Here is a 26,048-nt window from a genome sequence, read left to right as displayed (position 1 = left end):
CCTGGCGTTGCTCCAGCACCATGCCTTAGATAAAAGTGATTGGAAGAGTCCAGCTTTGACTTTATGATTTCTTAGAATATGTTGTAAGCATATGTGCTCACTTGAAGCTTGTACGTGTCTTTCCATTCTTATTGGTGTTTACCTGAGAGGAACATTTGCTCCTTTGCGATTGTTAAATCAGTGGCAAATTCTTTTTCAGAGAGTAGTTCTCATATGTTTTATTTAAATATTTGTTTATGGTTTGAATTTTATGTATATGTGTATGTTTTCCTGAGTGCATGTCTCTGTACTGCCTGTGTGCATGAACCTATGAATTAAATCCCTGGAGCTGGAATTGCAGGCCATTGTGAGTTGCCTGATATGGGTGCTGAGAGCCAAACCCAGGTCCTCTGCAAAAACAGCAAGTGCTTTTACCGGGGGCGCCATCCTTCCAGCCCCCGAGTATGTTTTAGTGTCACGTCTTGTGGTGTACTGTCCCGGTTCCTTTGCTATAGCTCCATCAGGCAGTAGCTACACAATTCCTGACTCATGGCCTTGAAATCACTTATGAGTTTTCATTCAGTTTTGCCAAATAACTTTGAATACCTTAGAAGAAGGATTAACAGAGTCTAAAAATTAGTAATACCTTTTGGTTTTTGGCTTTTTCAAAGCTCATGGTTGACATCCTGATAGCAAGGAACAGTTTGTAAGAGAAAATATATATAATCTAATATGATAGAGTAGTCTTCAGATAAGAAGACCCAAAGAAACAGATTAAAAGTCACATTGTGTTTGTAGGTTTGATGGCTAGTGGGCAGTCTTAGTGGAATGTGTTGGGCAGAAGGAATGTCCATGTCGTTCATGGCTATACTCTGGACGACTCTGCAAGGCCTTAGTGCAGGCTTTCCTGTGGCTGTTTTATTCCTGTTGCTTCTGTTTATAAAGGGCTTAGGATGCACTCTTGGGTGATGTAGGTCAGAGAGTCTTTTTATGGCCTTAAGGGAAAGTAGGGGGAGGAGGTTAGTGTGACCTTCCTGCCTCTCCAAATTTCTTACTTTATTTCAGTCTAAATTGTGTAATATTCAAAGTGTTGTGTTTGGAGATGTATTCTTAACTTTATTCTCAAGGTCATGTCCCAGATTTTAGCATCATATTTTCCCCTGACGTTTCTCTGAAAGTTTCTATTAGTGTAGTTTATTAGTTCAAATGTTGCATTAAGAATTCCACTAAAAAATAAATTACAGAGTTGGAGGGGCTGGAGACATGGCTCGGTGGTTAAGAGTGCGTACTCGACTACAGTTCATTTCCCAGCATCCATATCAGGCCTGTTCTCAAAAGCTTCTAACTCCAGCTCTAGGAGAACTGACACCCTCTTCTGGCCTCTGTGGGCAGTGCGCTTACTGGCCCTCCACACACATAAACACATAGTTAAACATAAGAATAAAAGAAAAAGTTCCACATAGTTTGAGAGAATTTGGGAAATTATAAGCCCATAGGATATTAAAGTATGAAGTGACCTCAGAAGTCAGTCCTTTCATTTTAGAGACGTGAAAATGGCATGGTCAAATGGATCTGGCATAGTCAGTTATGGAAACTCTACCACACGCCAGGAGTCTGTTCCCAGGCAGCTCACTGAGCTAAGTGAGGAGGAGCTGACGTTTGACTTTAAGACTTTCTTTTCCAGGTGTTCGGTGCCACTTCCACAGGCCTGGCTCCTTTCTGGTTCTCTGAGTTATAAGTACCTAGCTCACATTTATTCTTTAGTGCAATGGCCTAAATATATCTCCCTTTTCATCTTTAGATGAAGATATTTTCTAGAGATATCTGTGATTCCCATCTCTAATGTAAACAATATTCAAAGGCTGGTTCTGGTTGCATCCAGTTAAAATCATCTCTCTATTCTTTCTGCCTGTTTCTACTTTTTGGTTTTTCAGAAGAAATTTGTTCATCTTGACCTGGAAGACAGAATTGTTTTGGCCTTCTTGAAGTACCTGAGGTTTCCTACTTTGAGGGATCCAACACCCTCTGCTTTGTGCTTATTTTGCTACAATAGAAACAATCTAATAAGACTCCTCTTCTTTCTTCTCCTTCTCCTTGGTTTTTTGTTTGCTTGCTCTGCAAGCTATATTTGGATTTTCACCAGAGACACTGTTAAACAGTTTTTGAACTGCTAATGCCCATGAATCAAAGGGAAACGTGTTACAAGAAAATGTGCTACACTCTCCAAGATCAGGTGTCTCTCAGGTCTCTGTAACATATGCCTCTGATTTCTAACACATCTGCCCATGCTCCTAGCTGGACATCTTGTAACAAAAGTCCTACAGACTCTTAGATGCAGAGCTCTGCTGAGCATGAAGGACCTGGCTGAACATCTCCAGCTGTGTATTGTGGATGATTTTTGGCTTCCCGTTAGTCAGAACAGGTTTCTCCAGCTTCTTTTGAAAATTAGAGCATACAAGCTTCTAGGCTCAGAAGGCCGGTGGAGCTTCTTCAGTGCCATTGCCTTTATGTTGTTTAAGTCCTCCAGGTCTCAGGTTCACTGTTATTTAAATGATTACCCAAAAACCTCCAGTCTCACTTTGCTGTAATAACTACACATGGTCTCCACTGGGCCTCTGATCTGAGTGCTCTTGGTGAGGATAATTTCTGTTATCCATGAAGAGTAAGTTTCAGAGTGTTAAAACCATAATTCTGTGCCTGGATAATGGCTCTGTGGGTAGGATGCTTGCTGCACAAGCATGAGGACCTGAGTTCAGATTTCCAATTTAAAATGCCAGGCATGGTTATGTACATTTGTGACCCCAGTGATGGGGAATGGAGACAGACTTGCTGGCCAGGCAGTGTACTCAGAATGGTGTGCTTCAAGTTTGGAGAAACATCCTGTCTCAAAAAGAAAAGCAAAAGCAAAATAAATATATAAATAAGGCAGAGATGTGATTAGAGCAAGATATCTCCACATCAGCCTCTGTCCTTCACACACACTTGCGTTCACGAGTGAATGCATACACACAGTGCATATGCACACATACCACACACACACACACATACACCCCCCCCCCCACACACACACCTCCTATTTCTTCATAAGTAGCTTAACTGTAGGCCATTGTTTGACTAACTCCATGTGGGAACCAACTGGAGGACCAAGCTAATTCAAAGGAGACTGACTAGGAGGAGCCGATCATTCATGTTTTAGCAAGCTCTTCAGCTGAATCTGATCCACATAAGAGTTGAAACCACGTTTTAGGGTCTGTCAGTGTGGGAATATGAAAGAATGGGATCAGCAACTTCTCTAATAGCCATGAGATCAAATTGTTGTTAAAAAGCACAGCTCTTTCCTAAGCTTTATGGTTCTGCTTCTGTAACTCCCTCCAAGTGTGCTAGGTTTATCAGGAGCAAAACAGAAAATCCAAAAACAAAAACAAGGGGGAAAAATCATCAAAGCTTTGTCTGTTTCATTGTACTTCACTTTTCATTTATATGTCTATTAACCAAATATTTAGATGTTAGCTAGCATGCTATGAAGTACCTGGCCTTAGATAAAGGCCTTTGAGTCCACAGGGATGCTCTGGTTTGGGTGAAATGAAGTAGAAGTGTTTTTTTCAGTAGTGTGTTTTCCAGGAAAAGAACAGATTCTGAAGTTTTAGGAGAGATAAGTAAGGAGATTGTGGGGAGTGTAGTCTATCTGAATGGAGAAAAGAGTTATAACCATGCAGTAGTGCTCTCTGGTGGGAGGTGAGACCATTTTTATCAGTAAGTTGGATTGAATTGGGTTGTGATGGAGTCGTTGTTGCTTTGGCAATGATATCAGATGGCTGAGGCCTGAAAGCAATAACTATTGATGAGGTTTAAGTGTGTACTGTGCTAGCATGATGATTTGCCTTCTGGAAGCATCGAGGAAGGTGGACACTGTTCTTCGACCCAATAAATAATGAGAACAGGAATAAGTAATGATAGATGCTTTGGTAAGGATGACATCTTTCCTTTATTTCCTTGCCTCTACTGAGTAGTTATGGTGCGAATCTGTAGGATCCATAGGAACAATAAATAAGCCTTTCATGCTAAGAGAGTGTCCTGTGAGTAGCAAGACAGAGAAGAACACGGGTAGGCCTAACCACCAGGGAGTTAGTTAAATTTGCAGTACAATTGAAAAAAAAAAAAGAAAGAAAGAAAGAAAGAAAAAAGAAAAAAGCGCTTTTTTTTCTTTTTTAAATTTTAAAGTATCATTTTACTGTGTTGCCTGGGCTGGCTCCAAATTCCCGAACTTCTGGACTCAAGTGATCCTTTTGCTTTGGGACTATCGCCATGTGCCTGGCACTGCCTCCCTCCCGCCCCCCATAACACGTGCCTTGACCTAAGGTTAGAAGTAGAATTGCTGTTCTCTAAAATAAGACATTTATGCGTCTTTCCCCAAGTAGTAGTAACAGTACTGCTCTGTGTGTATTCACTGGGAGATCAAGAATTTAAATATTAAAATGAGTATACCATTCTGCTTCAGCAGGCTTTGAGTTACTCATAGATAAGATGTGACTACATTTCTATTCAATTCTACTTATTCTAATTTTCAGAATCAAGAAAATCTCAAATTTGGAGAATTTAAAAAATTTAGATGTCTTGGACCTTCATGGAAATCAGGTATTGTACAGCTCTTTCTCTCCCCTCCCTCTCTCCCTCCCTCTCTCCCTCCCTCTCTCCTTCCCTCCCTCCTTACTTCCCTCTCTGTGTCCCTCTCTCTTTGAAAGTCTCCAGCACATTTTGTGTTATAAATGTTTCAAGAATCACACTAACATTGAATTGTAAGAGTCGCTTTACGGATTCATTGACTTTCTGAGGTCTTCAGCCTTCTGGTGCAGGATTTCCTAGTTTCTTAGAAGTAAATCACAGATGAGACCTTGGCATCTGTCTAATTATGACAGGCTTTATTCAGGCAAATTCTCAAGATCTGTAATCTTCCTGACTTCTTTCTGTATCAGTGTTTCTCCCTCATCCTGCCGCTTGCTTGCTCATCAGAGGTCAGCAGTGAACTGGATTTTGTGACCATCATGCCCTTATGGTTTTAAAGTTGCTTTAAAGGAATTGATATTTTATCTTAGTCAAGGTTCTCTATAGGAACAGAACTGAGAGAATGTATATGTGCTGGTTAGTTTTATGTCAGCTTGACACAAGCTAGAGTTATCTGAAAGGAGACAACCTCAATTGAGAAATTTCCTCCGTAAGATCCAGCTGTCGGGCATTTTTCTTAGTTAGTGATTGATGTGGGAGGACCCAGCCCATTTTGGGAGGGGCTTTCTGTGGGGTGGTGATCCTGGGTTCTATAAGAAAACAGGCTGAGCAAATCATGAGGAGCAAGCCAGTAAGCAGTACCCCCTGTGGCCTCTGTATCAGCTGCTGCCTCCAGATTTCTGCCCTGTTGGTGTTTCTGCCCTGGCTTCCTTCAATGATGGACTGCAGTGTAGAAGTGTAAGCTGAATAAATCCTTTCCTCCCCAAGGTTACTTTGGTCATGGTGTTTCATCACAGGACTAGAAATGGTGACTATGATTGTGTGTGTGTGCGCGTGTGTATGCGTGAGTGTGTTTTATTAAAATGTCTCATACAGTTTGGTTCACATAGTTCGACAATTGCTGTCTCCCACTGGAGAGAACAAAAATCTGCTAGTTGCTCAGTCCACAAGTGTGGATGTCTCAGCAGTCCCAATCTGGTGCACAGGCCTGGAGGATTCTGGGAGAGCTGCTGGTCTTCAGTGTCCAGGGGAAGCCCAGAGAAGCTCTAACACCGGTGAAAGGACCACAGCAGCAGACCTTGCCAGCAAGAGGAAGGGCAAGCAAGCAAAAAGCAGTTTCCCTCTTCTGTACCCGTGTATCTGGGCTGTCATCAGAAGGTGCCACCCACATTTAAAGGTGGATCTTCCTAGTTGAGGTAATCTGATGAAGAAGCCCCCATGGAGTGCTTGTTAGCCTGCACCCAGCCAGCCTGGCCACCAGACCGGCCATCAGTCATACTGTTTTTAAAACTATCACTACAAATGAAGCATTTTGTGATACTAATACTTTTAATATGATTATTTTGATATTGAAATAATAAATACTTGAGGTTTTTCAAGTTACAATATGCCTTTGAGAGTTCACAGGCACCTGTGACAAACACCATGTCACTTGATCGTGTGCAAGCGTCATCTGCTGGCCACTGTTCAGGGACTTACTACATTCCTAAGTTTCACCGTGCTATGATAGTCTGATATTAAGATTGCACATTTGTACCAAGTAGTTATTTCCTTAAGTTCTGTAGCCACAAAGAAGGAGTTTGAAATGAGAATCTAAGTCTCTTTTTAAAATGTTCAACTTCAACAAGCAAAACTTTTGTGTATTTCAGAGCAAAGAGGTACAGCCTTTGTGATGTTAGGTCACAAAAAATATATCAAGAGGTGAACCATTCGATACAAACACCAGATTATCATCAGGGCCTGTGAGACACCTAAGGGAGAAAGGCATGCACTCCCAGACCTGCCAACCTGAGCTCTACCCCTGGAGCCCATATGGCAGGAGGAGAGAGCAAACTCCCACAGTTGTTCTTGACCTCCGCACTCATGCCTCCCCCAAATAAATGAATAAATGTAATAAAAATAAATAAAGCTTAGGCACCAGCTAAGGGAGAGTGTTTGATCTTTAGAATCCACTCATTAGCAATGGGGGAAACCTCTCTGGAGTAAGCACTCCAACACCTGTGAGGCGGAAGAGAGGCAATGTCACCCGTGCACTCCAACACCTGTGAGACGGAAGGGAGGCAACGTCAGCCATGCACGCCAACACCTGTGAGATGGAAGGGAGGCGATGTCACCCGTGCACACCAACACCTGTGAGATGGAAGGGAGGCGATGTCACCCGTGCACTGCAACACCTATGAGACGGAAGGGAGGCGATGTCACCTGTGCACTGCAACACCTGTGAGACGGAAGGGAGGCGATGTCACCCGTGCACACCAACACCTGTGAGACGGAAGGGAGGCGATGTCACCCGTGCACTCCAACACCTGTGAGACGGAAGGGAGGCGATGTCACCCGTGCACACCAACACCTGTGAGATGGAAGGGAGGAGAGGCCACTGGTGGACCAATGCCAGGACAGCTCTTGCAAGCCTTCAATGCTGGATCTAATTTGTATTCCCATTTTATACTCTAAAACTACAAGGTGGGTAAGCAAGCAATCAAGATTTCACAGAGCTTACATGACAGTCAGCAAGAAGCCTATGTGGTAGTCATCAGGTCGTTAAGGGCAACAACTCATTATTTCAGTTATGTTTCCAGGTCATTCTGTTCCATGTTGCAAGTGAAGCCACGTCTAACAAATAGGCAGTGCTGTAAGTGAATCACTAAATCAATCAATCAATATCTAATAATTGGTCTTTTCTACCTCATTCTACTTCATTAGAAATTAAGACTGCCTAGTGAGCAGCATGTTCAGTACAGTTGTCTTATGAATGTGAAAGTGTTTTGAGGTGTGACGGTTCTGGTCAGGAAACAGATCGGAGGGTGGAAAGAGATGGAGAGGAGCTGTCTTAGGCTGCTTCCTACTGCTGTGATAAACACTGTGACCAGAATCACCCCAGGGAGGAAAGGGTTATTTCAACCTAAAGTGTATAGTCTGAATGGAAGTCAGACAGGAACTTGGAGGTAATAACTGAAGCAGAGACAATGGAGGGGTGCTGCTTACTGGCTTCCTCTTCTTTACTTGTTCAGCCTGCTTTCCTATAGCAATCAGGACCAGCTGCCCAAGGGTGGCACTACACGCAGTGGGCTGCGCCCTCCAACATAAGTCAATTAAGAAAACATCCCCAAAGACTTCCCTGCAGGCCACCTGGGTGGCAGCACTTCCTCAGTTGATGTTTCCCCTTTTTGGATAGCTCTAGCTTATACTAAGTGATAAAGGGCTGACTGGCACAGGGAAAAACTGTTCTCTGGTGAGAGGACAGATGGGGCACACGTCAGAATAATCTCAAATGGGGACACGTTAGTGGTAGGTATGTGGTAAGGTAACAGATAGAATAAATATTTAAAAAGTGGAAACATCAAGACTTAGCCTTCTCTATGAGAGCAGGAGTCTGGGAGATTGACTCTGGTTTCCAGTCCAGATTTTGAGCTGGTTTACCAGATTTTGTTTTCCTAGGAATGCTTCAAAAAGATACAAATGGGCTCCTAGAAGATTCTCCTCTTTCAATACTTTCAGTACAGGGAGAGCATACCCTTCCTGTGCTTGGCAGACCCTGCCCTTTCCTTACACAGAGGTGGGAAATTTGTGTTTATTCAGGCACTAGAACTTACAGCTCTCCTGATGTATTCAGAAGCCCTGGATTCTAGTCAGTGTGGCTCACAGTTAAGCCTTTCTTTTCAACATTCCTGCCATTTTGTCTATGTATGGCAGATAAATCAAAGCCTCTGTGTGTGCTCTTGGCACGCCCCTTGCCTAAAGCTTCTGTCACTTTCTCTGTGCTTGTAACTTTGTCCATAGCTGAGAGGATTGTAGGCAGAGACTGCTTGTTCATTTCCCAGCTACCCAGACCCAAAATAATCACACAGAAACTGTTTTAATTACAACACTGCTTGACCAATAGCCTAGGCATCTTTTTAGTTCTTATATCTTAAATTAACACATTTTTATTATTTTGTGTTTTACCACAAGGCTCATGGTTTATAGGTACCAGCACATGGGTGTCTTTCTCCTCAGGCAACTACATGGCATCTCCCTGACTTTGCCTATTTTTTTTTTCTTTATCTGCTTGGAATTTTCACCTTATTCAATTCTGCCCTTCTATAGGCCCTTGTAGCTTTATTCATTAACCAGTGGTATTCACATCTTACAGAGGGGAATCCCACATTACCTCCCCTTTTCTGTCTAAATAAAAAGGAAGGTTTTAACTTTAACATACAAGATAACATATAACAAAGCAGTTTATCAAACAAGAATTATAGTTACAACATTTAATCTGTTTACACTTGGCAAATTAAGGGAAATACTTTATTATTTACTTTATCTTTGTGAGTCTACATTTTTATATTTATTTTTTATAATTATAGCTATTTTTAATTCCATTAAAGACTCCAGAAGGATATAATATTACCTAAATAAACAGTAAGTGCATTGTAAGCAACTTTCAAAATTCTAGAATTGACAGAGACATCTTATTGCCTGGACAGTCACCCAAAGTTCTTCGGTAATGTTGAGTCATCCATCTTTAGCCTGCAGTCCCATAGTATTTAGCAGACTTTTCCATGAAACAGAAAATTTTAAGAGAGTTCCACCTATATTAGCAGTTTATCAGTCACTTCCTTTTGTGTTGTGCAGCATGTCTGGCAGACTCTTTCATGAAGCAGGAACCCTGAAGGACTGTCTCATCTTTAGGCAAATTTAGCAGTCATTTTTCTGTGAGTCCAGTTCATACAGCATAACATCAGCAGTTCAGGCAGGAGCAGTCTCTTGCCCAAATGGCTAGCAAACTTCATAAAGAGCCTCTTTGATGCCCATCTTCCTCTTGAAGTAATTGGTGATGCCAGGAGTAGATGTGTGTCATTGTCATGAAAAGTCCTAAGTTTTCAAAAGTTTAAATGCCATATTCTGTTAGTCTTTGAAAGGTTTGAAGAATACCTATCTAATTGAAATATAGCTCTATATATCTAGAAAACCTAACTAAAATGACTACAAGATTGACTATTATAGATGATTATCTATTAACCTATATTTTTAATTATACATTACATTTTTAAATGAGCTGCACAAACACAATACCTTAAATAAGAGCAGAGATGTATATAACAAAATTGACCTCAAATTTGTATCAATAGACTAAGATCCATACCAATAAAATGTATTCATCTCTATATCATATCCCCTTTAAATGTAAACTAACCTTTATAAACAAAATTTGAAATTTGGGCATAGTTTTTTTAAAAACTGTTTTTCATTGGGCAGAGTATTTGGTGGTTTATGGAGACCTTTTGTGGGATCTTGATCCATTAAACCATATTAGTCTGGAAGGAATCCAGATTCTCATCCTCTGTGGAAGCAAAAGCAGAACCTCTTTTTTCCAAAGCAACATATCTTTAGGCCCAAATTTTGAAGTTAAAATACCTTTAAAATATATATGTTGGTTTAGCTTAGCAACCATTACAATGAAATGTCTCTCTGTATTTAGCTCATTTACAGTAAAAAGAAAACACAGTGATATACATAATCCAGTCTCTCTGTGTATTTTTATATTTGCACAGCTTATTCTTTAACTCGATTACTTTTTTATAAGTTTAATATTTATTTTATTATTTTTACTTTTTTAAATTTATGAATGTCTATACTCTTTTATATCATAATTTCCTATACTCTTTTTTTCTCTCTCTCCCAAGCCTGTGTGTATTTCAGCATACTATGATCCATTTAGGGTTTATTTTTGTCTCATTCTGTCTTTATTGCCTATCTGTAATCCTTTTCTGACCAGGACCGCTTCTTAAAATGCTAAGCAGTGTGACTAGGACTAAGACTGTTTTGCCTTTGGGCTCTTCCAAGTCCAACATGACAAAGGTCTGTTCACTGCCTCTGAGACTACTGGGTGGGAGCCATCCTCACCACCTCAACTCTGGGTAGCACCGTGTAGCATATAAACACTTTTTATCTGGGTAACGTGGATGTAATTGTCCACATTGGCACAAATTTGTAGGCAGAAACTGCTTATTTTTTCAGGCTGCCCACACTCAAAATAATCACACAGAAACTGTATTAATTACAACACTACTTGACCAATAGCTTAGGCATCTTTTAGTTAGCTTTTAGATTTTAAATTAAGCCAATTTTATTATTTTATATTTTACCACAAGGCTTGTGGTTTACTGGTACAGGCACACAGGTGTCTTTCTGCTCTGGTGTCTCCCTGGCATCTCCCTGACCTTGCCTTTTTTTTTCTTTATCTGCTTGGAATTTTTACTTTACTCAATTCTGCCCTGCTGTAGGCCAAAGCAGATTTATTCATTATCCAATGGTATTCACAGCATACAGAGGAGAATTCCACATCAGAGAATAACTGACTTTATTCCACCAGTTGCTGTGATTTATGGAGTTTTAAGAATCTAAACAAAATCCCTAGTGGTATATTTCCAGTTTTATAGATTAATGGGGTTGGAGAGATTGCTCAATGGTTAAAACCATATATTGCTCTTGCAGAGGACCTGGTCTTAATTCTCAGCACCCACTTGGTGGCTCATGACTATCTGTGACTGCAGTTCTAGGGGATCCAATATCCTCTTCTGATTTCCAGCAGCACTAAGCACACATGTGGTACATATACAAACATATAGGCAAAATACTCTATATATGATATATCATATATATTATATATGTGATATAATATATATATAATATATATATATATGAGAACTAACAATATTTCCAAAGTCAAAGCAACAGAAAAATGCAGAGGATCTAGTTTCAGACCCCATGGGTCTATGAAGAATTGGAGAAGCAGGGTTTTCTGAAAGGAATTTTCAGGAATGTGTGCAGGAAGAAGAGCTGCTGTGCATGTGCCTTTGTCTCCTTAGTTCATTAAAGCAAACTGCCTGCAGGAAGCACTTGAGCAGGAAGAAAGGCACAACTTTGCTCACAAAGGTTCAAATCCAAAGTCAGGTGGCTACATTGGAGGAATTGCTGAAAAGAGCATTACATCTTGAACCAAGAAACAGAAGAAGAGGGGAGGTTGAGGTCCCATAATACACTCAGGAGTACATCCCAGTGACCTAATGGCCTTTCTCTAGGCCTCACTTAATACTCATGGCACCTCCCAATACCTACTCCCTGGGAAACAAACCTTTCTATGGGGACTTGTTGCAATTTTATTAAGTCTATATATTTCAAATTACATCATATACTTATTGTCAGATGCCTTACTCTATATCTTCTTGTACAGTTCTGCCATCTATATGTTTCCATAACCTTGTTGTTTCTCTTTAAATTTTTATATAATTTAATTTCACTTAAAATCAATTAGATGAGAAACCTTGGAACAAAATTTAAACAGAACCACAGGTTACTGTCATATGTTTTCCAATTTATAATATACCATTGTATGTGTGTCTTCCTAAGCCCAGAAAGAATCCAGGTGGTGTTTGCTGGTTGCAGAGAGTCCAGACAACAGTGTGGAAACTGTATTGTGAATCTAAAAAGAGTCTTTTAGCAAACATTTGCTTTGAAATGTTAGATTTTTTTAAAAAAAATAAAATTGTTATAGCGATGTAAATGAGCAGGTTCATATTTACAGATGGTAAAATCTATTCTTTTTTTTAAAGATTTATTTATTACGTATATAATGTTCTGCCTGCATGAATGCCTGCAGGCCAGAAGAGGGCACTAGATATCATTACAGATGACTGTGAGCCACCATGTGGTTGCTGGGAATTGAACTCAGGTCCTCTGGAAGAGCAGCCAGTGCTCTTAACCTCTGAGCCATCTCTCCAGCCCATGAAATCTATTCTTAAAAAAAGAGATTTGTGTGCATGTATGTGCACACATACATGTGTATGTACACAGGTGCCATGAAGAGAAAATTGGATCCCTTGGTGCTGGAGTTACAGGTAGTTGTGAGTTTCCATGTGGATACTAAGAACTGAATTCTGGTCCTCTGCAAGAGCAGCAAACTCTCTCAACCCTGAGGATCTTCCCAGCTCCTGAGATGTATCCCCTTAATGAAAAGTGGCACATTGACCAACTCATGGTTTCTTAAGGAAGTCCTATGAAGAGGTTGATGACTACCCTTCCCAGCTCCTGTGTTGGAGACACTCAACCTTTGAACTATGTTGGCTGAGTAATAAAGGGGCTTTAACATAGTGCTGCTCTTGCCTTACTTCCTGAGCATTGAGGCTGATCTGCTCTGGCCCTGTGCTTATGTGCCTATGTGGCTTCCACAACCTAAGGTCTTTTGTTCTGTGGGCAGTACCTACCACATTGCACCCTGACTGAGCATTGCCTCCTGGCCTAAGCACTAATGTTCCAGAGTACATCTTTTCCGCCCACAGGGGCTCCTAGTCCCTTCCATCTGTCCATTTGGACTCTTCACTGCCCTCAAGATCCTGGCAGGTGCAGGTCAGTCCTGTCCTTTGCTTTTGCTCTGAGAGGCTTGATTTGCCTTGTCAAAGCACTGTGAGTACGTGCCTCGGGGCCAGAGTCAGTTTCTGTGTGACAGGTAGTGTGTAGATGTGGGACCTGGCAGCTGTAGAGCTGCTCCAAAGGGACTCATTGGTTATTTGAGAAAATTTACTCGATATGTTCATTATGGTCAAATGGTCAAAGGATCCTTGGCTAACTTTTACAAGTTAAATGACTTCATAGGACTTGCTTTGAGACCCTTAAATGGACTGTAAATGTCTTGGTATAAACTTGTCACAAAATCTGGGGACTTGAATGTTTTATCTTTGGAGTTTATTACATGCGTATGCCAATCATGCTCTTCCCCCACCTTTGTATTCCAGATAACCAAGATTGAAAATGTCAATCATTTGTGTGATTTGAGAGTTTTAAACCTTGCCAGGAACCTCTTGAGTCACGTTGACAATCTCAACGGTCTGGATTCTCTAACTGAACTTAACCTTCGACACAATCAGATCACTTCTGTGGTGAGTAGTGCAGGCTGCAAGTGTGCCCTCTTCTGTGACTGATGGTAGTTCAGTATCGAGTGTGGAACGCCAGAATCGGAAGTGACCTAGGTTTTGTTTTTCTGGATTTGAATTGTGACCATAACTATGGAGCTTTGTAATATGTTGATCTGGAAAGAAAAGTGGTTTCTGTTTTAAAATATAAATATAAATTCCAAATGGTCTCAGTGTTACCTCTAAATGAACCATCTGGTGGACGTGACCACTGCTCGTCATCCCTTCTGTCGGGAGGCTATGGGTGAGCGACAGCTGTGCCCAGAAGGAGGGGCACAGAGAGGGGACGTAGAGGTCCAGCTGATTGTCCTCTGGCGGTTTTAAGGAGGCCTCTTGATGAAAAGGGTATACTGCTTAGGACCGCAGAGGCCTCGCTCGGGTCTCAGCTTCACCTCGAATCAGCTGTGTGACCCTGGGTGAAACACTGGAATTGTCTGGGGCTCATTGCAGATTTGTCTAAAAGTGAAGTAATTGGGCTCGGTTGTCATTTGCATCTCTTTTGGCTTGCTGACTCTAAAAGAGGGCACAGCGACAGCTTAGACCAGTGTGCGAGCAGAGCGGGAGAGACATATTGTGGGGACAAGACTTGAGCTCTCAGACGACTAGAGAAGTCATTCTTGGATCGAATGGCCCTTTCACAGAAGATGCCTAAGACCATCAGAAAACACAGATGTTTACATCACGACTCATAACAGCTGCAAGATTATAGTTTTGAAGTAGCAACGAAATAATTTATGGTTGGGGTCACCACAACATGAGGAGCTGTACAGAGGGTTGGAGCCTTAGGGTGGGCTTGACTGTGGTGCTGTGTTGGCAGAATAATAACAGGGCTTAAAACAATGTGATCTCTCCTCCTCGCTTCACGGTGAGAACTTAGGCTCCTCTGTGGCGTCAGGATCTGGGTTCAGTTCCCAGCACCCATAGGGTGGCTACCCTTACTTCTACCCCTGTAGGAGGACTTGATGGTTTTGCTGGACGCAGGTAACTAAATAGTAGTCTCATGTGGAGGCCTTATGTATTGATACAAAGGTGGAAGGTACTAGAAACACATCTTCAGTTTTATGAGAAGATAGCAACCTAGTGGACTTGGCATCATCATCATTTTAAAGTCCCCTTTGTTTTCACACCGTCGAAAAGCTGCCTTTGGGCTCTCCGGTGTCTGTCATGAGCTTTTAAAGGCACACAAGGCACACCCTAATGGGACCCCTTCCTTAGGAAAGAGTACAGTGTGTTCTCTGTGGCATGCAGATGTTGGGGACAGATGGCGCTCCGTTGTATGAATTGGTTTCACTTTCATTTTCCCAGAAAATCTAAGGCAGCTAACACCCATGTCTTCAGGGAGGGGAGGAGACTTCCTGAACCTTTTCTAAGACATGGATTTATTGCGCAATTTCTGAATCACGTCAAGTCCTCCCCAGGTTGGACAGAATGGTGGAGACGGGCTATTTGTTTTCAGAGCTTCCAGGCTGGATTACTTTGCTGTGTTGCTGAATCCTCACAAGCTGCTCAGTCAGGACTATCCTCGGGACACTGGGGCTGGTAAGCATTCAAAGAGTTCTGCTAGTTGAGGGCAGCCATCTGCTCCCCTGGCATGTTCCCACCTGGAGTCTAGCTTTCCCTGGGAAAGCACATGCTGCTCAGCCAGGAACTCACGGACTGCCAGTGAGTGTGGTCTCTGCTCTAACTCACCGATTGCCTGTGAGTGTGGTCTCTGTTCATCACTATGGCAGCTGAGACAGCAGCAGCATCTCTGGGAAAGGAAATTGTATCCATCCATGAAACTTTAAAAAAACAACAGTATCGTTCATGTAACTTTAGTAGTGATAAGTATAGTGCAGGTAATGCAGGAAGTTGAATGTACATGTAAGGGTAGATAGATAAGGGTGTGGTTCAAATCTTAAGTTCCAATCGTTTCTAAAGTACTCCCTCCCCCCTTCTCTCTTTCTCTCTCTCTCTTTCTCTCTCTTTTTCTCTCTCTCTCTCTCTCCCTCTCTCTTTCTCCCCACATCTCTGTCTGTCTCTGTCTTTCCCTCTCCAGACAAGGCCTTCTTATATAGTTCTGCCTGTGCCTGCTAAATGCTGGGATTAAAGTTGTGAGCTCCCATGTCTGGCATAAACCTTTGCTTAAAAAGTCCAAAAAGACTTTTAAATATGAGATTACATTTTTTCCTTCATCTTTTCCTGCTTTTATGTTCAGTCACCACCTTACTCTTTTTCTGGGGAAGGAGTGGGAGATTTGGGGTGAGACAGGGTCCCATGGGGGCCCATGCTGGCTTTAATTCCTTCTGTAACCAAGGGCTGATCCCTGCCTCCACTTTCCAGGTAGCAGATTACAGATGTCCTCCACCACATTTGACTTTTTTTTCTATTTAATAACTAGTGATTATTAAGATTTATTATTTTAGCTGGGTGGCGGTGGCACACACCCTTAACCCCAGCACTCAGGAGGCAGAGGCAGGCAGATCAATGTGAGTTCGAGGCCAGCCTGAACTACAGAGCGAGTTCCAGGACAAGCTCCAAAGCTACAGAGAAACCCTGTCTTGAACACCCCCCCCAAAGATTTATTGTTTTTTATGATTTTTAAGTGTGGGTGCAGAGATTTGGCATCTCTGAAGTAGGAGTTACAGGTGGTTGTGAGCTGCCTGGTGTGGGTGCTCAGAACTAAACCTTGATCTGACACAGAAGGACCCGAGCCCTGCAACTAGTAACTTTAAAATAAAAGCTTCCATTGGATGATGGCTTGGGTGTTTGAGCCCTTCTTTAGCCTTAAGGGGTGGAGGAAGGAGTGTCTGTCTGTCTGTCTCCTTCCCAGTTGATCACTGGATTGTGTAACTTCTTAAGTTGGACACACGGAGCACCCATCCCCTCAGGATGAATGGAGGGGAAACTGTCACGTGGTAGTTACTGAAATAAGAACGATTTTACTTTGTTGGGTAGAAGGACTTTGTTTCCTTTTGTGTGGGGTGAGCTGCCCTTCCTGTCATGCCCCACCCCCGTTTGTTGCTGCTATTACTAACCCTCTTCCTAAAGGAAGCACCACTCCCCTGCCCCACCTGCTCTACCTGCCTCTGAGAGGACAGGCCTGGAGCTGCTACTGGAGACTTCTTCAGCTGCTTTGGCCCTGCTGGCTGTGTGAATGCGCCAGGTGGGATAGGGTTAGTGTTGGTTCAGGAACTGCTGATGAGCAGGCAGATGTTAAATTACACACTTACCGTATGTGCTTCCTTCATGTCACCCAGGCCTGATCTTTGCATGTCCAGACTGAGTGTGACGATGGCATGGCCTCCCATCCAAGGGAACTGTGTGTGGCTCTGCACCTCTCCTGTGGTTCCCAGCTGCAGGCCCTCTTTCTCAGGGGGTCTCTTGGGAAGTTCTTCCGGCTTCCTGAAATTCATCCAAAATGTTGATCTGTCACTGACAACTCTCTTACTTTCTTGATTTCTGAGAATTTACTTAGGTTAGTGTGTTTCTCCTGAGCCCTGGAAAGGAAGCATGGTACATCCTTCATCCTCATGAACAGAAACCTCTCGTGTTTCAGTGTCAAGACACATGTTTATTTGCCAGTCCTGTCTTGGAAACTGGGTCATTGTCAAACTAAATATCTTTTTAGTTTCCATGGTGTTGTCCTGTAGGAGAAGACTGTTCATTCATTTCCTGGATGCCCAGACCTGAATAATCACATAGAAACTATGTTAATTACAACACTGGCCAACAGACCAGGCTTATTTCTAGATAGTCTTTAAATCTTAAATTAACCCATTTGTATTAATCTGTGTATTGCCACAATGCTGTGGCTTACAGGAAAGGTTCCAGCGGCAGTGTCTTTCTCCTTCTGCAGCTACATGGCGTCTCCTTGACTCTGCCTACTTTCTCTCTATAGCTCTGTTCAGATTTCCTGTTTGACTTTACTCTGCTAAGCCATTGGCTGAAACAGCTTCTTTATTAACCAATGGTAATAAAACATATTCAAGCTTACAGAGGGATCCCACATCATTGTCCCTGTTTAAAAATTAAAACTTAGGTGTGATGCTCAGGCCTGTTCTCCCAGCTGTCAGGAGGCTGAAGAAGCAGGAGGTTGAGCATGAGTTCAAGTCCAGCCTAGGCTTCACGGTGACTTCCAAATCAGCATGAACTAGAGTGAGACTCTGCTTCAAGAAAAAAAAAAAACAACAAACTTAAAACATCCAAAGTTACTGAAAATAATACACCAATATTGGTAACTCTCGCTCGGAGGAATAAATGAAACCCTTTCAAGTACAGATCAGGACTTTAGGTTCCCCTCCTGCCACTGTCTTCTCACGGAAGTAGCCTCCGTCTTGAGATTGGTGTTGCTTGTTTTCACACACACCTGATTCCGTCTCCTTTTGTTTACAGTGGTAGAGATCAGCACTGGGCTTTACACACTTGGAGTTAGCACTCAACCACTAAGCCACTCCTAAACGATAGGTAGTAATGGGTTTGCATGCTTTTAAGTGTTCTGTGCATGAAGCCATCTCATGGCGCATATCTTCTGTTTCGCTCTATTTGACACCATGAGAGTCATTCGTTTTAGTACCTCTAGCTCTAGTTCCCTAATTTTGGTAGCAATATAGCGTTCTGTCTTATGGTTATAATTCATACTGGACAGTCGTATTATTTGCAATTTTTCATTATTACAGGTGGTACAAGTAACATTCCATTTCTTTGTGCACATGTGTAAAAGCATTCCTACAGATAGAACTTTTAGATGCTTTTGTTAGTCTATAATAACAAATTAATACTGAAGCATGACTGCTCCACACATGTCCATTTGATCCCATTACAGAAAATGAAAACATCCCAAGGACCACACCTGCCTCTTCTGAGAACCACCACATTCTTACCTGTTCTTTTCTATCTCACTAAAAATATTGCTCTGAAGATACCCTGGTCTCAGCCACTAAACTGACTTCTTGACCAATTAGAAATCAACTCCTTCTTCCTGTTTTTTTCTTGCCTTCTTTTTCAAAAACTATAATTAGATTATTGTCTGTGGAAGAGGGACTGAAAGGCTGTAAGAGCTGGAGGGTAGGGAGTTTGCTGTGAGACTGTGTCTCCAGTAAGTAATGTCAGAAGCTGCACCATAAAGTCTCACTAACATGACTGCCCTGACATGAGCTGAACAAGGACAGCAGTAGACATAGCAGAGTAGACAGGAGAGATAGTATGATCCTACACACATAACTATAGGCAGCTAAGCAGTGCTGGGGTGGGAGAAGAGAGGAGAGCACAACAATTGTCTGTGAAAGGCAGCACAGAAATCGTTAGATAGCTGGTAGATGCAAGACTATTATGTCGGTTGTCTTGAAAGTTCACGGATAGCTGATATGCTTTTGCCAGATTTCTTTCCATATATCTTATCTTTTGTTAATATTGTGAAATTTTTTGGTAAGAAATTGATTTTTTACTATTGGTAGCATGCGTAATCATTGTTGATTTTGGTTCATTGATTTTTCTATAACAACCTTGCTCTGAGCACTTATTCTAGTAATGTCATAAATTTTCTAAATTGGCGTATCATTTACACTTTTTTTTTGGTTGTTGCTTTTTTCTAAACAAGCAATAGCAGTTTCCTACTAGCCGTTATATATACACTGTATGTCTGAATGTTTGTCTCCCTCTAACATTTTATTGAGACCTTGTCACCAGTGTGAAGGGCTTGAGAGGTAGGGAGTAAGTAGGCAAATGGAATGACTTCCTTTTTCTAGGAGAGGCTTGGAGGAGCCTGCTGCCCTCTGTCATGTGAGAACATGTAGAAGGTGCCGTCAAGTGAAGGGTCCTTACTAGGCACTGAATTTGATGGCTCTCTGTTCAGCTGAGCCAGAAGAACCTTTAGCATAAAGCTAAAGCAGAAGTACAAGTGGGTTCTTGAATTATTCCCGGTTTTAAAGAAAATGTATCACTAGCTATATTCATTAGCTATCATTTATCAATATGAAGAAATTTGAGTGTTACATCCATGTGAGTGTGTGGGAACAGTGCCCAGATGTGTACACAGAAAGGACTTGGAGCATCTTTCATTTAGCACTGCCATTGTATATGAATGTGCACAGTCACTGCACTGCCTTGAGACAGGAGACATGGATGTGCACAGCCTTCCAGCTCCTTACTTGCGGGCTAGGGTCTAGACTCTGGTCCTCATGCTCACAGAGCAAGAATTCACCTTCTTTCCAGCCTAAGAAATTGTCTTCTGTTTTTTATTTGCTTTAAGTTTATATTATTAATGATAATTGAATTTTATTAAAATACTTTCTGTAACTCTTACATAAGTCATATTAGATTTGATTCTTAAATCCATGGCGCTTGCAAATTAATCTTCCAAATCCTTAGGTCATTTTAGCATCTTGCTCACATATTCTAGGCCATCATTTGTGCACAGTCCTGAGGGCATTTGCTAAGGCTGTTTGTAATATTTATATCTACAGTACTTGAGATGACCTGCAATCCCTTTCCTCTTACTCTTCTGGTTCTCATTCTGTGATGCTGTGCCTGCCCGAGATGGGATTACAGAGGGCCTCTTAGTTGCACATCCTTTGATTTCCCACTTTGCCTTCCTACTTAGAATCTCCAGATATGAGGTAAAGATAATGCCTTCCTTAGGCATTTAGTGAGAGTTCATTGGGAAATTGGCTGGGTGATTTTGACTTTAAATGGGCAATCTTTGCTGTTTTGGTTTCCTTTATTCTAATGACAATTCTTGTCCTGCTTGTTTTCATTTTGGTCACTCTGTATTTCTGCCCCCTCCCCAGCCCCTGGAGTATATTTTTAATTTTTGAAATATATAATTTTCTTGTTCATTTTATTATAGCTGTCTTTTCTAATTTAATTGCTTTGTGTCCAATAAAAATGGATTGGTTTTTTGAAGTTTGTTATATTGCCTAGCATGTCATCAATATTTGTCTAGAATATGGTCAATATTTTGAAGTTATATTCTAGAAAATAGAACTGAAATCACTATTTCCTCCTGGTAAGTTGTTCCTTTCATCATTATATGCTAGTGCCCCTTATTCCTTGCAACTTTCCTGAGCAATATTGTAGGAGTTTGTATCCTCAGGTCTTCAACCCAACTGTGCTCAATAATCATAAGCGACATTTTGAGCTAGGCTCTCCAGCTCAAATACAAATTCTCAGACTGTACTTGTTTGTAAGGAGCCGTGCCTTCTTTATGAACCCATGTCAGTCGTGCTGAGAGCTCAGCATTCCTTTTGTGTTGGCTCTCCCAAAAGCACCTGAGCATACCCTAATGACCAGGAAACTTTAGAAGCCCACACTGAGACAGTCTCCATTGCGACAGGTGAGTGCTCTGCACAAATGGAGCATCACTCAGTCTCCCCACGGGACAGGACTAGAGCACTGGGAGCCTAGCCACTGTTAGTGGAATAGACGAGATTTGCTGAAAATGACTGCACTTCCTCTACTCCTATAATTAAGAACCAAATGTAGTAAAAGGAGCACAGCCATATGTTCATGGAGATGTGTTCTATGCTGTCACTGAGCTAGGCCCAGAGGCGACCTGTGCCCTGCCAAACCGTGAAGCGGGAAGGAGGAGCAACTGAGCCCTCTGAAATGGGTAAAGAACTTTCAAAGTAAGAGCCATGGCAAAAGTTCTTATTTTTGCTTTATTTATTTTTTCTATTATTTTGTGGGCTAGTAGGGGAGACGGAGTTGTATCCCAGCATGGGTGTGGGGGCCAAAGAACAATTTGACAAGAGGCAACTCTCATAACATCAAACTGGTCTCAGGGATCAAACTCAGGCCATCAGACTTGGTGGCAAGCACCCCTCCCCACCGAACTCTCCCCAGCTCTGCTTTATTTGTTGCATATTACAAAGATACACAGAGCGAGTTGTCACTGCTTGGAGGCCGCTCTTGTAGCCAGGAGAGGAGCCTCTAGAGCATACTGCTTCCTCCATGTTCCCACAGTGCCAAGCGCCTCCCTCCAGACTTGGTTGAGTTATAATCTAGATGCAGTAAAATCTTAGCTATATAAGTCAGCGGGTTTTTATTTTAATGTAACTGCCAACCATATCATGGTGTCTGAAATGTTTCTATTATTATAGAAAGTTCTTCTGCATCCCTTTTCTAGTCAGTCCTGTTCCTATTCTAGAGGTACTCTGATGTCTGTCTCTGGATGATTTTATCTACATTTGTACTTTACAAAAAGTGTGTACAGCTGCATACCATGTCATATCAGGGATGCATGCTTAGAAATTTAGTATTAAGTGATTTTGTTGTTGAAATGACTTCATAGACTTTATGTAATCCTAGGTGGTGTGGCCTGCACACATCTAGATTCTACTATGTGTGCGTAGTCGTTAGATATGAGGCCATTGTGTAGCACGTGAATGTATACACATGGATTCTTCCCTGCACACATCTAGATTCTACTATGTGTGCGTAGTCGTTAGATATGAGGCCATTGTGTAGCACGTGAATGTATACACATGGATTCTTCCCTGCACACATCTAGATTCTACTGTGTGCGTAGTCGTTAGCTATGAGGCCATTGTGTAACACATGGATATATACACATGGATTCTCCCCTGCACTTGCTGTGTTTTGATGGCCATCAGTTTGTTGTGTTTGTCATCATTTTGTCAATTGCTGGATTGAATTCCACTGGAGAAAAGCTGTTGTCACATTTGCTTGCTCGTTTTCCAATCTTTTTTGGCCACACAAAATCACTATGGGTAACCGGTTTGTTATTTTTATTTATCTATTTATTTTAGTGGGCCTAAAGCCCTATTTTTCCAAGGTAGAAACAAAGGAATGCCATGTGAATGTATGAATTTATCAGAAACTGTCTGACTTTATTGAAAATGCTAAATTCATCAGAAACAGTTGGTACTGAGCATCTGTATAGTTCACAAACAATTCCCATCATTTTAGGTTTGCATTTTCTTGATGGGTGAAGGCATCTGATCTGTCATCTGTGATGAAGCACTGGTCTAGACTGTTGTTACTAAAAGTCATGTGATATTCTAGATTCAGCCTTTTGATCTCTCTCTCTCTCTCTCTCTCTCTGTCTCCTATGGCTATTTGTCTGTCTCTCTGCCTCTCTCTGTCTGTCTATCTCTTTATCCCAGTATCTATATCTGTATGTCTACAGAGAGTATATTTTCCATGACTTGCCATTTTTACTTTTTCAGAAAGTATTTGGTTTGTGGATGCTTCCAGTTTTGGTGACATCATCTATACTTTGACCTCCTCTGTCCTTGGTGTCTTCTGTGTCCTGTCTGAGGACTCTTCTTCCCATTGCAGAGTCCTGACTGTTATCCTGTGTTTCTTCTAGAAAGTTTACAGCTTTCTCTCTTCATTCAGAGCTGTGAGCTCCTTTTAGTTAACTCTTTATGTGCTTGAACATAGTTGGTGATTGTTCATTTTATCCACATATGGATATCTATTTTCTTGGCCATGTTTTATTGAAAAGACCTGTTTCCCCACTAGCCTGAATCATCATGTTTGTCAAAGTAAGTGATAGTTACAAATAGCTTTTCTAGCCCACTCTTCCCTTCCGTGTCTACCTCTGCCCTCACAGCCCTTCTCCTAGACCCCTATTTTATGATAATTGTGAAATTTTAGTACATGGGCGTTTTATAATCCCCTTTTTAGTGCATAAGAATGTTGTGTGAAGAGAATGGGCGAACAACTGACCGCCTTCCTTCAGTTGCCGCTAACCCCTCTCTGGGATAGGCTGCCCCACCACGGCTTTGTCATCTTCACTTTCTCTAACTGCTTCATAGATTGGAAAATAAAGGTAATTTTTATAAACAAACCTAATATTTTTGTTTCCAGAATCTGCATAATCATGTCTTTCATTAACTATGGGAACATTCTATATCTGCATTTTCATAAAAAAGCACCTTCAGTTTTCTCTTTACACTAAACTTCAGGCCTTTTCATTATGTTGTTTATTCCTTAATCTTGCTTTAATATTTTCTGTCATTCTAATTTCTCCCAAGTACATCTTTGTTTTCTTATTACTTCTCTACTTCTACCTTGAAATTGATTCTTAAAAGAAAAAACAAAAATACAAAAAAAAACCCCTCTTGTTTAAACTGATTTTTAGTCTTAACTATTGAGTTTTCAGTAATTGCTTTTTTTTTTCTTTTTAAGGTTTTTGAGACAGGGTTTTGCTGTAGCTTTGGATCCTGTCCTGGAACTAGCTCTGTAGACCAGACTGTAGAAATTAGTAGTTTGGGATCCTCAGAATGCTGTGAAACTTGTTGAGTTTGTGTCTTCCAGACAGTTTTGCTAGGAGGCTTAGAGGCACATATATCAGGCTACACTTTTGTCAGATTTTTTGTTACACACACACACACACACACACACACACATTCATTATATGTAAATATATATAAATCTAGCTTGTGTTGTAAATTTCAGGTGCACATTCAAATAAAGGAAGGCCATTGACTATGATATATAGGTGCCTAGTCCTTTTCATCATAGCTACAAGAGTAGTGCTTTAGAGTGTAGGGGTGGGGATCTCCCTCCTTAGCACAAGTACCTGCTTTCCAGTCCAGTTTGTAATGCCTCCTTAGCTTTCCTTTGGTGAAATGACAACAGTATGTAGGTGAAAATCAGATCAGAAAAGCAGCATGCAGCTTATTGACTGCTATCAGTTGCCCTAGGATGGTAGGAAATTGGAAGTGCAAATAAGAATATTAGTGCCTTTTAGAAGCCTGAGCAGACACTGACGGTTTTCATAGACATTTAAAGAAATGTGTGGTTAGAATATGATGGCTTCGTGTGTGCTGTCCGTGGATAGCATCTGGGATGCAAGTGGTGCCTGCAACAGGCAATTTGGAATTAATTTAGTCTTTTTTTTTAAAAAAAATTATTGATTTTTATTGAGCTCTATATTTTTCTCTGCTCCCCTCCCTGCCTCTCCCCTCCTCTGCAATCCTCTCCCAAGGTTCCCATGCTCCCAATTTACTCAGGAAATCTTATCTTTTTCTACATCCCATGTAGATTAGATCTATGTATGTCTCTCTTAAGGTCCTCATTGTTGTCTAGGTTTTCAGGACTGTGATTTATAGTCTGGTTTTCTTTGCTTTATGTTTAAAAGCCACTCATGAGTGAGTACATGTGATAATTGTCTTTCTGGGTCTGGGTTACCTCACTCAAAATGATGTTTTTGAGCTCCATCCATTTGCCCGCAAATTTCAAGATGTCATTATTTTTTTCTGCTGTGTAGTACTCCATTGTGTAAATGTACCACATTTTCCTTATACACCATTCAGTCGAGGGGCATTTAGGTTGTTTCCAGGTTCTGATTATAACAAACAATGCTGCTATGAACATAGTTGAGCACATGTCCTTGTGGCACAATTGAGCATCCTTTGGATATATACCCCAAAGTGCCATTACTGGATCTTGAGGAAGGTTGTTTCCTAATTTTCCTGAGAAACCTCCACAGTGACATCCAAAGGGGTTGTACCAGCTTGCATTCCCACCAGCAATGCAGAAATGTTCCCTTTTCCTTGCGACCTCTCCAGCATAAGTTGTCATCAGTGTTTTTTGATCTTGGCCATTCTGTTCTGACTGATGTTTTGCATTTCTCTGATGACTATGGATATTGAACATTCCCTTAAGTGTCTTTCAGCCATTTTATATTCCTCTGTTGAGAGTTCTCTGTTTAGGTCTATACTCCATTTTTTTAAATTGGATTATTTGTTCTTTTGGTGACCAATTTCTTGAGTTCTTTGTATATTTTGGCGATCAGACCTCTGTCTGATGTGAGGTTGGTGAAGATCTTTTCCCATTCTGTAGGCTGTCGTTTTGTCTTGTTGACCATGTCCTTTGCTTTACAGAAGCTTTTAAGTTTCAGGAGGTCCCATATTTTAATTGTTTCTCTCAGTGTCTGTGCTACTGGTGTTATATTTAGAAAGTGGTCTCCTATGCTAATGCATTCAAGTGTACTTTCTCTTCTATGAGGTTCAGTGTGACTGGCTTTATGTTGAGGTCTTTGATGCATTTGGACTTGAGTTTTGTGCATGGTGATAGATATGGGTCTATTTTCATTCTTCTACATGTTGATATCCAGTTATGCCAGCACCATTTGTTAAATATGCTTTCTTTTTTCCATTTGATATTTTTTGCTTTTTTGTCAAAAATCAGGTGTTTGAAGGTGTGTGGATTAATATCTGGATCTTCGATTCAGTTCCATTGGTCTTCCTGTCTGTTCTTATGCCAATACCAGGCTGTTTTCAGTATTGTAGCTCTGTAGTAAAGTTTAAAGTCAGGGATTGTGATGCACCAGAAGTTCTTTTGTTGTATAGGATTGTTTTGGCTATCCTGTTTTTTTTTTTTTTTGCTTTTCCATATGAAATTAAGTATTGTTCTTTCGAGGTCTGTGAAGAATTTTGCTTGGAT

General features: G+C 41.2%; 1 protein-coding gene across 5 annotated transcripts in view; it reads left to right on the top strand.

Moving 5' to 3' along the window:
• Positions 1-26,048, top strand: part of Lrrc49 (leucine rich repeat containing 49) — a 102,099-nt gene that overhangs the window by 11,679 nt on the left and 64,372 nt on the right. For 4 of the 5 annotated variants that reach the window (XM_048423488.3, XM_048423490.3, XM_048423489.3 and 1 more), the window contains 2 exons: positions 4,548-4,614; positions 13,476-13,619. In XM_048423488.3, coding sequence (XP_048279445.3) covers positions 4,548-4,614; positions 13,476-13,619 — 211 coding nt within the window. Of the gene's footprint in view, positions 1-4,547; positions 4,615-13,475; positions 13,620-14,975; positions 15,192-26,048 lie in introns of those variants that run through there. The other variant, XM_048423492.3, reaches the window with a different exon arrangement.

The sequence above is a fragment of the Myodes glareolus genome, chromosome 4 (genome assembly GCF_982192425.1).
Source record: "Myodes glareolus chromosome 4, mMyoGla1.1, whole genome shotgun sequence".
In the NCBI taxonomy this organism is placed as follows: Eukaryota; Metazoa; Chordata; class Mammalia; order Rodentia; family Cricetidae; genus Myodes; species Myodes glareolus.
Note: the sequence above shows the minus strand (reverse complement) of the source record. Positions and strands in the feature narration are given on the sequence as shown.